The following is an 18,163-nucleotide window of genomic DNA, read 5'->3' as shown; positions in this document are numbered from 1 at the left end:
TCTAATTGGTTGTGGAATTTTGCTTTAATGTGAAATTCTTCTGATTATTCACAAGTTTCTAATTCTTTTCACACAAAGGTCACAGAAGAAACAAGCAAAATACTACAGGAGCTGGGATACTCATGTGAATGTAGGGGACTCATCAATGTCAAAGGCAAGGGAGAACTGAGGACTTACTTTGTTTGCACCGAGACAGCCAAGTTCCAAGGCCTCGGACTGAACTGAGGCTACAATGAAGTTAACCAAAATAGACTTAGATCTGCCTCCCTTCTGTGAAGATGTAGAATTTCCCTCCTTATGTGAAGGACTTTATTCTAAAAACATGTATATACTGTTCATATCTCTTCTACATCTCAAGATAATTTTTTTTTGATGAAGAAGAATTCTGAGAAGCTCATAGAAGATACACAACCGTCAGTCTGAAAAAGACTACTTTTTCCTGAAGTAATTTGAAGATTTACTTGGAATTGCCATGAAGCATTTTCAGTTACCTGCGCTGGGAGTCTTAATAGCTCCGGTGACAACACGTGTGGATGCACTGTAGAACTCATTACCATGTTAGGACATTCCATTGCCTGGTTGACACACACCTGCTTACAGTATTGTGTTTGTCCAGACACGTGCAGTGATACTGCGGGCTCTGCGGATCCGGCTATTAATGCTGAACAGACTTCACAGCAGAAGACAGCTGAATAACGGGAAGAGGAATGTAAGGAAACTCAAGTGTATCATATGATAACTGTGCTGAGCTCTTTTGAGAAAAAACCTGAATTGCACAGTATGGGGTCACTTCACCACCCTCGCCTCCTCCACAGCAGTACCTTGTGTTATGCAGATGTTTTGATGACCAAGAGCTGTTCAGAAGTAACTTTCATCTTGTTCAGCGTGTTTACATTATATTACATGTTCTCCTTTGTATTTCTCTGTAATTAGTATCTGCATGTGCATTTTGTTCAGTCATGCTAAGTCTTAAATTTTTCACTTTAAATTTCAAAAAATACATGTAATGGTGAGGAGCATGGGGGACAGGCTCTGACAGCACCAGCTGTTGCTGATCCCCGCAGGAATTCTGATTCTGTGCTGTGTTCTTGAGGGCACTTAGGGAAGAAAAAATAATCTGTTCTGAATTGCTGGGAAGCTGAAGAACAGAATTACTGAAATAGTATTAGAAACAGTAGCAGATACTGTATAAACAGAACTGTGTCTGTGGTGGGGTTTGGTTTGGTTTTTTTTTTCTGTTCTTCCTTCCACAGTTTGTTTAGCCATTGGCTGGTTTCTATGCCTTTCAAAGGCAATGCAATTTTTTGCATAAACTGGTTTTGAAGGTTATGTATGGAAAGGATGTATGGAAAAAATGTATTTATAATGGAAATATTTCAGCAGAGCCCCAATACTGGAAGTATGAGTGGAGCATTCATAACATCATTGAGGACTTGGTGTAGATTAGTTTAGTTTGTAAGGTTTTTAAGCTGTTAGTGGCTTTTGCTAATTTCTAAATTGGCATTTTTAACTTATTGCAATCTCTTAATCTGTTTTCTGTTGGTGGAGATGATAGTAGTTTGTAAGGCTAACATCTTGTGCCCAATTATGTCCATTACTAAGGATGGATTCCCCCTTTCCCATATACCACATGGAGTAGTGCTGAACAGCACAGTGATTAGTGAGTGTAACAGCTGTTTGGTTGAGCCTTACTCTTCCACAAACAGAGCAGCATTTCCTAATGCTTCTGGGTTTAGTACCAACCTGTCCTGGACAAGTGTTTAAGCAGTCCTGTGCATCACTGACGCTTTCTAATTACTGTGTAATTTCTATAGAACATGAAGTGACTATGTTTCAAGATAGGAACAAATCTAAATATTGTCCAACTGTGGATTAAAAATTGTGCTTATAGCCTTTGTCAATTTTGTAGATCAAATCTATGTATGTAGTAGGTCCCCAACAGAAAACAGCATGTAAGAAAACCTTAATTTGAGGTCATCTAGTTCACGCATGGGCTCTGCTGCAGAAGGAAGTGTCATTCTTGCTGTCATGTTAGTGCAAGTCAGTGTTGTGGTTGAATAAACCTTCAAATAGCTTTTGCTACCCTTGTATGTTGTGTATTTGTTAGTTACAGGTGCTCAGCAAGCATTTGTTTTGAGATATTTATTGTTTTATAGGACCATGCATGTGTCAAAGGCTCCTTTCAGCAGTCTTTGATGTCATGTTAGGTAAAGTGACCATTAGTCTCAAGAATCTATTTTGCCTATAAATAGAGCTGGCTCTGAAGTGCTCCTGTTCTCAGAACTAGTAGACTGTAGATTTAAGTTATCTATGAAAGAACATTTGCTGTCTGTAACAGCATTTTGAAATGCTTTTGTTTACATGATGTTGCCTGTCAGGCTGATAACTTGTTTGGGTGTAACTTCAACTCAACCTCATTTGCAGAAGTGGCAGGAAGAGCTGCAGCTTCCAAAGGGGAAGGAGTTGGGTTTGGTTGCAGGTTTGAAAGGACTGCTCAGTTGGTGTGCTGTGCACAGCCTTCTTGGGGAAGTTAGAAACTGTGTGTAATGAAAAAGAGGATGACTAATTTCTCACCAGAACTGGAACTGTATAATATGAAACCTATATTCAACCACAGAAAAAGTTCAATTTAACAAGCAATTGTACTGAAATAATTGTTTTCAGCAGTCCTTCTGAGAATGAACTGTGAAACTTAACATTGAGGAAACAATTGTAGTAGAAAAATCTTCCTTGCAGCATTATTTTTTTTTCTTAAATTGAAAAAATGGCACTGTATCTAACTTGAAGAGCTAATAACATCTGGAACTTAGCAACCTGTTTTAAAGAACAAACTTTTGTTTTTACTATGAAATAAAAAATCTTCTTGAAACATGTCTAGTTTTGCAATTATTTTGATGAAGATACCCATGAAAAAGAGGCAGATTTTTTATAGTGCTGCAGAGTTAATGGGACCATTTTTATTCATAAATACTGAGTTTAGTTTATCTTTTTAAAAAATGTTGCCAGTAGAAAATGCTTAGAGTGACATCTACATGTTCAACAGCTGATGAGAGATGTCAATATTTCCATCATTGGCAGTCACCTCCTGCACCATCTGAAAGGTGAGTGGTGGGCAATGAGATGCTATGGAAGGAGCCAGTAAGGATTTCGTACAGTTGCCATGCATCTTGTCTTTTTCTTGACACTAAAATGATTTATATATTAATGGAAAAATTCATTCCCTAGAGTAATAATTCAGCTGCAAGTACCTAGAACTGAAAAAATTCCAGTGGTGACTATTAAGAACTCTTCTGGGAGAATTGAAACTACTGGAGAAAAACCCAGGTTGACAGAACTTTTTGGAATGTGTTTTAATAATTGTGAAAGTTTAAAAACAAATGTTTCTGCAGGCATTTTTAGAGAGGAAGGAAGGGAAGAAGGAAGCAAGGATGATGTTGGCCGTAAGAGTGAGGGAAGAGGGTGGAATTCACAATGCTGTTTGGCCTGCAAGTTACCTCTTAGTTCAGTTCCCTGCCACTGCACACATCAGGGATGGCTGAGCAGATCGAACTGGAACACTACACCTCACTCCTCTTGAGTCCAGGGTTATACTGGATCATGGATTAAAGAAAAGCAACATTTAAAAACAATTAAGGATGCCTGGGGTAGAAGCCATGTGCAGCACTGTGTGAGGGTGTGAGAGAAGTGAGGAGCACAGGGAAAAGCCTCCTTGGATGAGCCACTGGCTGCACCTGTACCCTGACAACGCTGCTTGAGTTCTCTGTGCCTGAGAGCTGTGCTATTGGTCTGCAGCTTTGGTGAACAGGGAACTGCCTTTTAATGTGAGGGGTTTCTAAATATATGCTCCTTTCTGATAAGAAAGCCTAGAATCATTATCCAGACAGTGTCTGGTAATACCTCTACATAATATGAAGAATTGTCTGCCTGAGTGTCTCAGAGATCGCTACACTACACCCATGGGGTATTTTTATATACTGACAGCAGGTGGGTTTGTTAGTTTCACTTCTGGTCATGGGTCTGAGCTTGCCCTCCAGTTTTAGGATGCTATAAGTAGATAGCAAGGTTTCTCTAAGAAACATTCAAAGTCTCACAAAGCTGAGCTTTTGTTAATTCATCACACTGCATCAGTTTTATATAAAAAGTTTATTTCTCTTCCTCATGTTCATGAGAGTTGCACAGTAATTTTAAAAAGAGGGAAGTTGTATGTTCAGACACCAATGATGTTTGCACTAACTAGACTCAGAGACAAGTCTACACATTGCTTCTAGAAACTTTTGGTTGAGTCCCTGCACGGTATATAGGCACATTTTAATTATGCTTTGACTTTTCCAGATACTTGGTAGTCTAGGAAAACTTATATGCAGCAGAGGAGCTTAAAAATAATAGAGAATGCAAAAAGAATAATTTAGTGCTTTATCGTAGCAGAAGTAACTAATACAAACCCTTCAAAAGCCATCAGTTCCAAAATTTAATAAACAAAATTAGTTTAACACACAATATACACACATGGTGAATGCACCTGAAGGACGTTTACCTGGTTCTTAAACAAAATCAAACAAACAGCTGTAAACTGAACAGAATCTTCAGCCTGTAACTGCACCACACTCATTTTCAGGGACAGTGATGGTCTTCTTAGGCTCTTCAAAGTCTGAAAGTTTACAACAGATAGCAGGTCACTGAGCACAGAATATGCAATGAAAGACATACATATACAGCAGAGCACACCACAAGTCATTTGCTATTTGTGCAGATAGCCCTGTGTTAGCTGGTTGGTCTGCAACAGTCCCAGAAAATCCTGTGTTCCAGTTGGTTCTGTCACAAAGCCTCTGTGTAATGTTATGGAAAAGAAAAGGCTCAGTAATTTTGAAATTGAAATTTCTTGAGCAGTTTCCTTGAAAATAGGAACGAGTTCCTGAATTAATCCTACTCTTTCAGTTGAAATGTTATTTAACGAAAACTTTCACAAACCACAGATTGAGTACATTTGGTATGTGAATTGCATTTCTTGAGAAGAAATTCTTCCCTGCCCTACCCCAACTCTGGGAACACTTTTGGTGCACATGTACTACACAGGGGAGGTCTGGGTCTGGCACTGAGACTCCACTGACCAGACCCCCTAATCCAGCAAAACAGCCACTACTTTTGTCTGGATGAGGTGAGTTGAAATGCTGTCAATTTACAAAGCACAACAGCTGGCCAAACTAAGCAAAAGGAGTGTGCAGCCAAAAGCCTGGTGAAGAAGGAATCACGATGTTCTCATTTTAGCAAGTGAGGAATTTTAACTCCTCTCCTGCAACTTCACACTAAATGGAAAAACTAAAATTGAATGAATTACCAAGCTTTAAAACTTGGCAGTGATATAAGATGGATTATAAAGTAATCATGTAGCTGAACCAAAGTTCCATACATACAAAAGATTGATTTTGGACCAAGACCAAAGGCAGCAAGTTTCTATTTGAAACAGAATTTAAAAAGGAGAGAAGAACTGAAAATTGGAACCACACTACTGCACATTCTACCATAAACTAGTATAAGCATCTCCAGCTGTGGTTTTGTTCCAGCTGAACAGATGCTACAAGATGTTTTAGTATACTCACCCTCTGTCAGATCTACCCAGTTGTCTTCTGTCTCAGGCAGGGGAACTGAGATTCCCATTGCTTTCCGGATTCCATAGGTACTGACAATATCACCTGGAGTCACTTGCTGGGCAAGTTCTTTCAGGTTATTGGTTACTCTCTCCGCTAGAAAAGGTAAGAGGATGTGTTTATATGCTATAGATAGACACAAAATTGTTGAAGCACCCTGCAAGCAGTTTAATCATTTAAGTACAAAAGGAACTATGTTAAATAATGTTTCTGCACCAGAAGAGTTCTGTTGTGCTGCGTGCAGCCATGCAAGGCATCTTGGGCACGAAGAGATGGGTAAGAAGAACAGGAAGAGTGAAACAGCTGCTGCGCAAGGCTTGCTGCCATCAGGAAACACCAGAAGTTAAAGAGTAAGTTAATGAAACTTGGGCTACACTCAGCAGCTGGGAGAGGGCTGGTGCCACCCACACAGCACCATTGCTAGTAATAGACAGATTCTGGGATTCAGCACAGAGCTGTGGATGTAAACTAGAGAGATTGTTCTTGTTGCTACAAATGTGGTTTTCCCTCAAGAAGGAAGCTGTAAGTAGTGAAACTTAGATAGTATTTGATCTGGTTTAGACTTGGTGTAGTACCAACTTAGTCATATTTCTTCAATAATGGGGAATTTATCTAATCACATCAACATGGTTTAGTTTAGACCATGAATAGTGTTGCACACGTCAGTTTTACTTGCAAAACATTCACTCTCTGCACAGAGTCTTGTCTTAGAGGGTTACCATTAACACAGGCTGTGTAATTTAATTGACCTGTAACACAAGAAGCTTTGCTTAAATAACTAAGGAATGTATGAGTGGTATTAATTAGTGTAACACACTAGACTGATAACTAGATTAATCCTGGACCAAAGCTAGTCTTGCAATAGGAACTTGGTAATAGTTAAACAACCCTTATTCAAAGACACTGCAAAACTTATGGAGGTATTTGGCTATTGTCTGCCCCATGGCATAGAGAAGCTTCAATCACTTCTAGGGATATTTAGGAAAAAAGAGGAAATACTTGTAACTACTGTTCAAAATTTTCATCTGGCTTTACATGCAAAAAAAATTTAAATTAATCTTCTAGGCCTAGCAGGGCACATAATCTACACTATAGCTCTTGAGACTTTTTCCTTCTTGGAGTTGATAGCAGTTGGGACTTGATCAATTCTGCAAGAATGATAAGAAAAAGTGTATTTACCCAAATGCATTTCTCTGTAAGATGGACCCAGAAGACAAATCATGTTAGGGGGTGGTTTTGTACTCAGTCGTTCATTTTGAGCATCCTGGAGTTCTCTGAGCAGCTTTGTTGTTTCATCAAGTTTCCTCTGGAAGATTTCAGCCTCTGTTTAACAAAGAGAAGAAGAAAGTCCTCACTAGTAAGATTTAAGTAAAGTCTATTTACTTACTTTATGATATAAAATGTTGTAAGGGACTGAGAAACTGAAAGAATTACAGACATATATCAGAAGTATGACTACCAAGAAGACTCACCCTCAGAATCAAACTCTTCTATAGGCATGCCAAAGTTTGTAACTGCTTTTAGAGCTGTAAGTCTGTCGCTATTAGCGTCCAACCTGGCAGCAATATCCATTTCCATAATCTGAAAAAAACCCCCAAAAAACCAGCAAGTAATAATTTAGATAATACTCAGCCTTGAAACAACAAAACTGCCTGGGGAAGATCAGAACACAAAGTTAAGGTTAGTCTGTATTGCCTTTTCTTCTTTTTCTCTACATCTTGAGTTCTTTTACTCAGAGTTTGAATTGAGACGCAGGAGATCGAGTATTCTTGTTCGGACTTAGCTGTTTATTGTATCTTATCAGTAACACAGCTGCACAGTGTGTGCCTCTTTGTTGGAAGGGTGGAAAATGGCTGTGAGTTTTAATTTTCCAAGCTTTTTAAAGTCTAAACTAACCAATTATGAGATATGTTTTTACTTACAATCCAATTACTAACTTTTCATGTTCTGCAGTGCAGAACTTTTGACCCAATGACAGAACATTCAGATTTGTGAAGAAGAAGAAGAAAGAAAACACAAATCCACACCCAAAATCCTCCATATTGTAACCTATTAGTACCTATATCTCTTAAACCTAATTTTCTACATTTCTACATGTTTCACCCAGTGACGTAACTTTTAGTTACACAGCAACGACCTCAGTATTATCGCACAATTTAGGAAACTTTTCCCAGGGTTTTGGATCGAATATAGTGTGTTTCTGAGGATCACTCCCTCTCAGCACTGAAAGGCTGAAATTCTCAGAACTCAGGGTTCCAACAAGTCTGCTCTATAAAAATAAAGTGGACATACAGAGGGAAAGCTGAAAAGACACCCTGTGAAACTTACTGTTCTACAGTTACTCTGTTTATTATTCTATTTCATACCCAAATAGAAAATGGCATCTGCAAAACCATTGGGGATATGCACAAATGATGTACTAACTTAAGACCAGCATCCCAATTAAAAAACAGTTTAAAATTTTCTTCAGCTCACCTAAAGGAGATTTTATCGAAGATCTGAGGCCAAAATTCAGAAAATCTGGGCACTGGCTGCAGATGAAGAGATGCTTCAGGAGAGCAGCCCTGGCCCTAGAACTGCTTTCTCTAATTGAGCAATGTTTGGGTGGAATGATTTGAGATCTATAACGTATTGCCTACAGGGGCACAAAGTGAGAACTTCTCAAAGACTGCTACATATCATGTGGCATCTTACACGTACATTACAAATTCATGTTAAACCAACCCAGATTACGACAGAAACAAAGCTATAGCTCCCAACAATCACAAACAAAAATATATAAGCATTTTCTTCCAGTTCTGTCGACATATAGTTAAGACAATGTTTTGGAGAACCTTACTCTTCTCATGCCTACAAAGGGACACACCATTTTTACAAGTTACAGGGTGTATTTACAGCTTGTCAAAGTCTCAGTGTGGCTGTACAGGCCTGAAGGTTTTAGGCAGTTTTATATCTGTGAGCTTGGACAGGCTGGTTGGAGAAGTTACTTAATATAGAAGTATTATACCTTTACATCTTTCATTGCATCGCTTCTTTCATGTGGGCCTTCAGCTTCCTCCAATGGCTAAATAGAGAAAGGATTTTTAAAGAAGGCGTTAAAATTACTCTTTTAAATTCAAAGAAAAATCTTAAAGATGCAGTATTTTTAAAGAGAGGTAAATATGCAATGTTGTAATGTTCTTACACTGTAAAGCAACTTATAATGCAGCTATTTTTTAGGGTCTTTCTTGGGGTATTAACATTTACTAAAATACATTTTTTCAGCTCAGGTTTTCTCTTTGCAAAGTTCACAGTGATGTCACATCAGAGACTATTTACTGAGGTGTAGAAGAGGAAGGGTGGTTATTAGAGGCTAAAATGTTTTCTGTTTCTGTATGTAACTGTATTTCCCTTAATACTGCCAAGAGTAAATGGCCAAACCCTGTCAATCAGTGCCCCTACTGGGTACTAGGAAAGAGCTAAACATGTGATGCTAAGGAAAGGTGTGAACTGAGGGAAAAAGGTGATCTTTGGTCCATGAACCATTTCTAGTATTAATTAGGTAATTGACCCATTAGTAAAAGGCTACAATCTGTTTATTTCAAGTTTGCATCGATTTGAAACTCAAAGCAAGACTTTTAGTTAAAAGGAACTGTTCTGAGGAGATTCACAAATAATTCTTGGATTGCCAATTAAGTTAAGGTTGTCAAATGAGCCCCTTTGATTCCAGTTATGTTTAGCACAGACAGGACTGGAATCTCCTAAGAATTTAAAGAGACGCTGTTTGGTATTTTTACATAGCACATATTTGAGTTTAAAAGCACGGTACCAAGTAAAGGGAAAAGCTACATATTATTTCTGCTGAACTAAACATTGGCAGCTAGGAATGTGATAAAATTTTCATGGAAAAAAGCGCCTATCAATGATCACCTCATTTTTAAACAACTGCTTATTGGTCTTGGAACAGGAGTTAGTGATAATAGGAATGGGACAATGGAAAAAATGTGTGATTATATCTCTATCTACAATATGTTGTTAATATTCACATTTCACTAATTAAAAATACAATAATTCCTTTACAGAAAATCCTGCCACTGGAGACAAAGGTCAGTCTTCATTTTCCAATTCTATCAGTTAAAAGGAAGCCCATCAATAGGATCAGCACCATCTTTCTCTTGCTTTAGAGCATGTGTGCTAAAATCAAAGAACAGATAGTACACAAATCCATTCTTACCATTTCTAGTTCTCTGAGAGCTCTAGAATGTCCTCCTTTAGTTAGAACATCAAGCAAACTATCAGCCATTAAGAGAGGATAATCCTGGGATTTCATAAAAAAATCTTGAATACTGAAAGAATAAAGATAGTTAAGGTAACTACTTTTGTATCAAACGTCTAATGTAAAAAAGTTACGCAAGGTCAAACCAGTATGTGCAGCACAGAAAACACAAGAAGTAGCACAGGGCCTGATCTAAATGGCTTGCTTTAGTTTAATCATCCATGCCTTCTGTAGCTGAGGAACCCATTCTGAACGGAACACTGGAAAACTTGGAAAAGTGTAGTGTCTCAGGCAGCCGCATCAACACAAAAGCAAACTTGGACAGGCACTTCACGTTAACACTGTACTAAAGTATTTCCCCATTTCCTAAGAATTGATATCACTGTGCCTGCTCCTTGTGAAATTCTCGTAAAACGAAAGAGCTTTGAAGTTTTTATAATCAAGAATAATAAACCAATAGAATTAATTATTTTTACAAAGCTGTATCTCGTTCAAGGCAGTAATTAATGTTAAAAAAAATCCTGTTTGTATAAACATTTGTACAACTCAATATTTTTCTGGCTTTGAACATGAACCCTTCAGTTATAAATACATCTAAGTTTAGACAGTGTATTATTAGGAATCAGCAGCATCAAAATACTTCCACCTTGGCTAATTACACTTTAGAGGCAGGTTCTTCTACTGAACTATTTGTTTCTTACACAAACCCCTGCGAGCTATAAAGACAGCAGTGCATTCCACAGAAAAGCAAGCCCATCCCACAGAGAGTTGCACATAACTGCTTCTGTCCATGTGAGCTGTACTATGCATCCTGGTTGCTGGATTACCTGGAAGATCCTTGATTAGAGTCTTCCCCATATGTTGAATAGATTAAGTCAGAATCTTCTTTGCTTATGTTGGCAAATGTTGAATCGTAGGTTGGCGCATAGGAACTGAAGGGGCCGTAATTCAAGTATGCCACTAATTGAATAACAACAGTATTAATTATTACCCTGCTCTGCATGCATCAGATAGAAATGAGAAGGGGCTGTAAAACAATCTCCAAAAGAAACTTCAAAGGAATGTATTTCTTAAGGTGGAAACAAGCCTTCACCTAACACCATCTGTTCACAATGTAACAACTTTTAGTAACATCAAATGCATTTGTATTTACAAATATGTCATTAACACCACTGTGTGCCTTAGCACAGCATGAACAGGCTGGAAACAGGTTCTCAGGCTCCCCCCTCGTCTTTTAAAGCTACCAAAACCCTTTCTCTGTCTGGTAGTTTCTCTTCTCCATGTAGATGAAAAGTAAATATTTCATCCCTTTTGTATGTTTAAATTAAGCTGGACTCTGTGATGTGCTGTTTAATTGTGTGATAGATACAAAGAATCATAAAATGGTTTGGATTGGAAGGGACCTTAAAGATCATCCAGTTCCAACCCCCCTGCCATGGGCAGCAATACATAATAACGTGCTTTATCTTTAGAAGTCCTTAGTTCCAAATTAGTAACAAGATCAACACACTTTGTTTATACAAGAAGAATTTGTATTTTTTAAAAAAACATCAGCGCTTACCTGGAGTAACCTTGTTTCTTTTATCTTCTTTGAACCCTTGTAATGTATTAACTCCTGACTGAAGCCTTCCTGCTGTCATTCCCAGCTTTACAGGGCAGTAACCTGGTTCTGCAATAGGATATATCAAAATACATAAACAGAGAAGGCATAGGACGATGTCTAAATTCACTTAACACTCACAGCTAAAAACTCAGAATAAACAGGACATGGCTCTCAAAGTGTGCTTTTCTATCCAAATGGTTCATATTAATGATCTGGGACCCAGACAGTTCCCAATTCTGAAACATCTGTGACCTTTTGGGTCAGCAGACACTGCACTCTGTACATGGACAAGAAATAAGAGGATCCCAGGAAATTCTTCAGCAGCAAACTGTTCTTTTGCAGCTTCCACAAACAACTGACACAAACCAGAAAAGCAACAGCACTGAGGGCTCTCACCAGCTGCGCCTAACAGCAGCCACAGCTAAGGCTGTGTGATCCCTCAGCTGCAGCTTTTTCAATCCAGATCTTTATCAGACTGGGAAGAGGCATTCAGTTCTTGGCCAGGATTTGCTCATCTGCCCCTGCAAAGAAGCAGCAGACCAGGTAGGTAGAAGTGGCTTGTTACCTGAACCATGCTAACTTACCTCCTGCAGCAAGGTCAACTGGATTAAGAAGGCCCAGAGTGGTTGTACCATCTGGTTTTCTTCTTTCAAATTCACACTGAAATAAGATCAGACTATTTTAATTTACATAGTAGCTGAAATTCCTGATCCTTAAACTAATGAAAACACTTAATGAAACTGTTCTATCTGCAGCAATAAGAAAGGAAATCAGTCATTCAGAAGTGAGTGCTGCTCTAAAATTTTACTTTCCCTAGGTAACTTTATTATAGGTATAGGTACAAGGAATTAAGATATGATAAATATTAATGTTGCTACAGAGGCCAAGAGACAAAAAATGTAGAAAATGAAACAGGCATAGTATTACCAAACTGAGTTCCTTCTCCTGTAACATTAATAACCTTTGATCAGGTATGTGTCTGTTTCAGAACTATGAGATTTTTGCAGGTCAGATTTATTTTCTTGAGCTTTCTACTATTCATCCTTTTCTATTACTTTATTGAAAATTTAAGCTCAACTTGCTCTGCTGATGAAATTTAGCATGCATTCAAATAGCGATTTTTTTTTTAACCTTATGATGTTATATAAATCATCAATGGTGTAAAGTGGTTATATAGATTATCAATGGTGTAAAATGGTGTAAGCTGTAGTAAAAGCAGATGTGGAGTTTCAACTGGTGTAAGATGCCAAGGAAGCCTGGTTTATGGAAAAGTGAAAGGAGTTATCAAATCCCCCAATACTTACTTGGCTGTTTGCAAGGCGCCTGGTTAACTTGCCTCCAGACTCCCTAACAATCCGATCAATCTGCTCTTGTTCCCTTTCCAAGCTGGTGCCTCGTAATTTGTCTTCGAGCAGGTCTTTGTCCTTCCTGTGAATATACCCACACAATGTAGTGACTAGCTGGAACACCAACTGGCTAAATAACACAAAAGGATACTGTGACAATATTGTTTTAGCCAACTCTGCAACTGGTTTTGTAGATCAAACAACTAACAATGAAAGAAAGTGCCATTGAATATGACTGTATTTAATACAGCTGGGGAAGGCACGTGACAAAGGTTTACATCAGCAGATGCTATGTTAGTAACCGTAAAGATTTCTGTGTAAAGGTCTCCCACAAAACTAAGATTCTTTTGGTATATTAGATACTCTTCATTTGAGTATCCAGTATTTATCTACCTGAATATTTACTATCTTCATACCTGGTATTTCTAGATATGAAAAGCTATTTCAGGAAGTACACTTTCTGTAGCTAGGCAGCTGCATGTTTCAAATACAGCCACAAACAACAACAACAAAAAGTAATCGAAATTGGCTATGTAGCTTTTTGTACCAATATGTTTAAAAGCTCATGTTTGCAAGCTTTCTCCAAAACTATACTATTTCTGTGAAATAGACACTAAACCAGAAAATAATTGAAGGAATGGAGGTGATGAGCAGTACAAGGTTATCTACATGCAAAAATGATTTTATCCCATAAAAGATTCTAAACTTATTTGGTTTTAGTAGATGAGGATGCTTTCTGTAAGTGTTGACACCTTGAGATGAAAATGTTTTAGTGTATAAGTGGTACCAGAAAGAGAGAAACCCATATCCACTGTTTCCTAAGTCATCTTGTTTCAGTAGCATTTAAAAGGTGTATCCTATAACTATTCAGATAATACTTCACTTTTTGTGCTCTTTGCTAGGTGTTTTGAATGCTTTGGTGTCACCATCCATAGGTTCTGCTCTGTCTTTCCCAGGACCATTTTCCTCTTCCCCAGTTTGCTGCAGTTCTGTCTTGTCCTTCTGCTTCCTTGTCTTCTGCAGGTCAGCCATGAATTCTATACTTTGTTTCAGGCTCTGAATTCTCTCCTAAATAACATCAAAATCCTTTTATTTGCTGTTTCCATTAATCTTTTGTAACCTAACCAGGAGGCTCATTTTATTTCAGTTCTTTCTTACACTAGCAAATATAAACAGAGTCTAGAAGGTGAAATATTAAATGCAACTATTTGTACAATGACTGATCTGGCAGCAGTACTAAAACAATGTACTATTTATATTCCGACCTACAAGCATTTGATAAATACCAAGCAAGGTTTTATTAATTTTCAAGAGATCCCTGTAAAAGGGAATAAAGAGAGATCAAAAAAAGAAGCAGTATACTTTTTAATATTTTGGTTGGTGTTTTTTGTTACCTGGCTGAGTATCTTCATCCCTGAGTGCAGCAGTTTTTTTGCAGCTTTGTAGTAAATGGTGTCTGGTTTGTTGTAAATCATTGCATTATTACACATCAGTTTGAAGTTATCCTGTATGAACATTAATAATTTTGGAATGAAAGTTAATTTTACAGCGTATTATACTGATATTTTGTTGCGAATGTGGTGTCTCAAGCTTTAGGGGAAAAAAAAACCTTAAAGGCTACTTTTAATGAATGAATTTAAGAAATCTATCAAAAATGTAAACAGGAATAAGTATGTAACTTAGTTTTAAGACTTGAATCCATCGGCCCAACAAACATCCTGCAAGTATTCTTAAGTGTTCAGTATTGTTTGTAGTTTTTCAAGTTTTAAGGGAAGCTCTCTTAGCTACAACTACCCACCTCCAATGAGCAGTAATTAAAACAAAACCAAAGTGAAGCAACATAACAAAGACAATGAAAAGCTGCAGTTCAGAGTTAAATTATTACAAAGAATATGCAAAAATTTTAATTACAATGAAGAAACATATGCTTGTTTGAAATTCAAGGGAGCTAGAAACGGCACTTCTATATGCACTGCAGCCTCTACAGGTGAATATGTTTTATCACATTCTCATCTATTTACAAAGTTAAAACTAAAAACTAACTAGAAACAACTGTTAAAATAGGTAATATTCTTCTTAAGTTTTGGCAATCTAAAGAAGAATGTGCAAGAAAATACAACCAATACTATAAACTAACATCTGCCTAATTCTTAATTACACACAAATTACACCTCTCAGGTCCTCATCTAGCCCAGTAAAGAACTAGAGAGTATTTCTGATGAAGAAAACGAAACAAAACTAGGTCCCACACCTTTTAAAAGCTTTAGGAGGCTTTAAAAACAGGCCCTTAAATCCATTAGACACATTACAGCACCAGGATAAGCGGTTGCTGCCAACAGGACCAAGCACACTGTGCCTTCACTCATTGATCTACATGACTAGATTAGACTGGAAGAAGTAACAGATCTAAAAAAACAGGCTGAAGGACAAACTGACAGGTTCTATGTAATGCTGCACAAAACCTGAAACCATCTGCATCTTTTTGAGATGCACATTTGCAAACCAGAAGTGTTTTCTCTTTTACTGTCAGAACTTACTTGCTCACAAAAATTCAAGAAGAAACATTTCTTGAGGCAGAAGTACTGGTTCTTTTTGGCATCTTTATATTCTCATAAAATACTAGACTTCAGGTCAGTTGAGTATAATATATCTTTGTAGTCAAAACAAAATTCAAAGCATTACCTTTAATTCTTCTATGGACTGGTACCCATTGTTCTTGATCTTCTCTTTCATGGTACTAAAATCCATTGGGTTTTTAATGATCATGGAATAGCCAGGGGCAATAAAGTCAGTCACAGGAAATGAAAAGAAAGAACTTGGATCCTTTCTGTTAAGAAATGAAAGACAGTTTTTTATGTTTCAACTTATAACAAAGAACATACTGAGTTTGGAATTAAATAGAAAGGAAATACCTAAGCTGAAAAGGACTCAGAACTATAAAGAGAGAAATAGCTTGTGTCAGCATAATCTTTCTCTTTCAAGGTTGAAAAGATCTTGTATGCAAACCCATATACCAAAAAAGTGCTACAAATGTATTTTAGAAGTTATTTCTATATTTAGATAACTACCTGCATTCCAAAAAGGATGAAAAAACCCAAACTTTTAAAAAAGATTTTGGATTTTAACACAGGGATTTTATACTATATTATAATTAATTAAAAACTAAATATATATCGTAAGAATATCCTTGTCATTCATCGCTTACTCTGACATTATCAGAAGAGAAGAGACAGGGTTCAAAATCAAAAGCGCTGCTTTTTGTATGCAGGGAAATGGAGCCAAAACTAACACAGGCATTTTTTGATAACTGACACCACACCTAGATCTTGAAAGTTTACGGATAAGAGAAAACTTGCAAACAAAGTTTCAAGCTCAATCTGGTGAGACAGCTAAAGGGAAAGATTTTTCAACCACTCTTGTACAAGACACAGATACTCTTAAAGTCAAGAAAGATTATCTTAAATAAGAGACTACTTGAAAGAACTGCAGACTTGATTGTTTTAAACAAAAGACATTTGGCTAGTAAGACATTAAGAGAACATGGTTGAAGTTTTCAAGTGCATGCTTGCTTTTTATAGTAAATAATGCTAAAATAGGAGAACTCAAGGTAAAAAAACTTTAGCAAATTGATTATAAACTCCTGTGCCTTCCTTTCAAAAGGTTCCCCTAAAGAAAGCATCACATTACTGGAAAATTATCCTGGGTTTGAAAGCTTTTTAAAACTACTATGAACTTGAAAGTGGAGGTGTTCACAAGAAGCCTAATTTGAAGAGAAGTTCTAAGTGTATGTTCTTAAACTAGCACTTAAATTTCTAAAATAGCCCTCTTAGCAATATATCTAACAATAGTATTTTCACTTAGCTTTGTATATGCCCCTTCCCTTACTGTGTGTTATTTTCACTTCACAGCTCTGCAAGCCTGGAGCACAGACATTACCTCTGCAGCTGTCTCATGAGTTGATTCAGAGCTTCCTGAAGGGGTGTCTGTTCCACCTCTAGACCAAAAACAAGGCGGGGAGAAAGGGTGTGAGGTAGAACTGATTGCACAAGGAATTAAACCTCCAAGATATTAGAAATCAATGAACAAAGCTGATACACCTTGAGAATTAAGTAGAAAGAAAAGAATATGATGGCAAACCCCACAATACCTACAGGGGATCTGCATTTCTCATTGCCCTTACTTGCCATTATGCTCGCTCTGACAGAAGTACCAGACACCACTGTGCTAAAGAAGTGTACAGCAAGCTAATTCCAAACTTTTGTATGACTTGGAGAAAAACACTGAGATGGCAAAAAATGCCAAGTCACTTACTATAGAAACAAAGAACAATAAAACATGAGTCGACTAGAGAAAACATGAATTAGCAAAAGAAATTTCTTTTATACCCCCTACCTTCCTGCTTTGATAAAGTACTCGTCAGTGGTTTCTCTGGTGACAATTCCATTCTGACCGGGGTCTGACATTTCATTTCTTGTTCTCCCTCACTGTCTCCATGGTCTCGATCTCGTTTCCTTTTATCCTCCTGGAAAAATCGTTATGGAAATGTAAGAGCACCTGAAAACCCTGCATTATTACTGTACATAATGCTCTCTAGATTTTTCAAAACAAATTCAGAAAGTTTAAAAAATAAGAATAGTTTGCAAGTGTTTAAAAGTTCTGTATTCTTTATGTACTGTCTCCATCTGCTGGACACTGAAATAATTCAGCCATACAATGCAATGTATCACTGAATTAGTTTTTTAGAAAATGTGACAGCCAATGCTGTGTGTCCTTTAGAAAAGAGACAGGAACACCTCACACACCGAGTCTGAACGTATTCCCGTCTAACGATACAAGTTACAGTCATTATCTGCTGACCTTCTGATGGGAAACCTAGAGAAAGTCAAAACATTTTTTTTTTTTGCTAAAATGCAGTAGTATGAACACATACCTTAACTTTTCTCTTTCTTTTCTCCTTTTCTTCTCCAGGAACTTGTTTTTCTCCTTTCTTTCTCTTTTTTCTTTTTCTGTCCTTGTGTTTTTCATGTTCTGATTTATCTTCGTAGAGGCTGGAATCAAGTCCTGCATTTCCAGTGGAGAGCTCAGCAACTTCATTTCCTCCAACTTTCAGCACCAGCTTCAGTGGCTTCTCTACGTATTCTTAAACCAGCAGAGAAACAAACTGTGTGAGTACCAAAGAAAACACACTTCCGTCCTCAATAACCCCGCGCGATCCCTCCGCTGCTTCTGGCTTCTTCCAGAGGCCATCACCGCACCATTTCCTCATTTCCAGCCCCTGCAGCTGCTTCTCCCCCGCGCAGAGCCGAGCCCCACC

At 37.5% G+C, this 18,163-nt stretch overlaps 2 protein-coding genes across 7 annotated transcripts in view; one reads left to right on the top strand and one right to left on the bottom strand.

Annotated features, from left to right (window-relative positions):
• ADCY7 (adenylate cyclase 7) overlaps positions 1–2,873 on the top strand; it is a 60,746-nt gene extending 57,873 nt beyond the window's left edge. For 3 of the 6 annotated variants that reach the window (XM_017740849.1, XM_017740848.1, XM_017740844.1), the window contains one exon: positions 79–2,873. In XM_017740849.1, coding sequence (XP_017596338.1) covers positions 79–225 — 147 coding nt within the window. In that variant the 3' untranslated portion in view covers positions 226–2,873. The remainder of the gene's footprint in view (positions 1–78) is intronic. The other 3 variants (XM_017740847.1, XM_017740846.1, XM_017740845.1) reach the window with 1 other exon arrangement.
• A 1,526-nt stretch (positions 2,874–4,399) lies between these two features.
• Positions 4,400–18,115, bottom strand: BRD7 (bromodomain containing 7). The gene is made up of 17 exons (XM_008638917.2): positions 18,037–18,115; positions 17,780–17,988; positions 17,242–17,371; positions 16,786–16,843; positions 15,532–15,676; positions 14,244–14,354; positions 13,733–13,917; positions 12,808–12,931; positions 12,088–12,163; positions 11,462–11,569; positions 10,728–10,860; positions 9,859–9,970; positions 8,653–8,709; positions 7,118–7,226; positions 6,825–6,968; positions 5,598–5,741; positions 4,400–4,648 (listed from the first exon to the last, which is right to left on the bottom strand). Exons 1-17 carry the CDS (start codon positions 18,113–18,115, stop codon positions 4,584–4,586), a joined length of 1,989 nt encoding a protein of 662 aa, XP_008637139.1. The 3' UTR covers positions 4,400–4,583.
• Between the last annotated feature and the right edge of the window lie 48 nt (positions 18,116–18,163).

The sequence above is a fragment of the Corvus brachyrhynchos genome, unplaced genomic scaffold (assembly GCF_000691975.1).
Source record: "Corvus brachyrhynchos isolate BGI_N302 unplaced genomic scaffold, ASM69197v1 scaffold26, whole genome shotgun sequence".
Lineage (NCBI taxonomy): Eukaryota > Metazoa > Chordata > Aves > Passeriformes > Corvidae > Corvus > Corvus brachyrhynchos.
The sequence above is the reverse complement of the archived record's forward strand: the minus strand, read 5'-3'. Positions and strand labels throughout refer to the sequence as shown.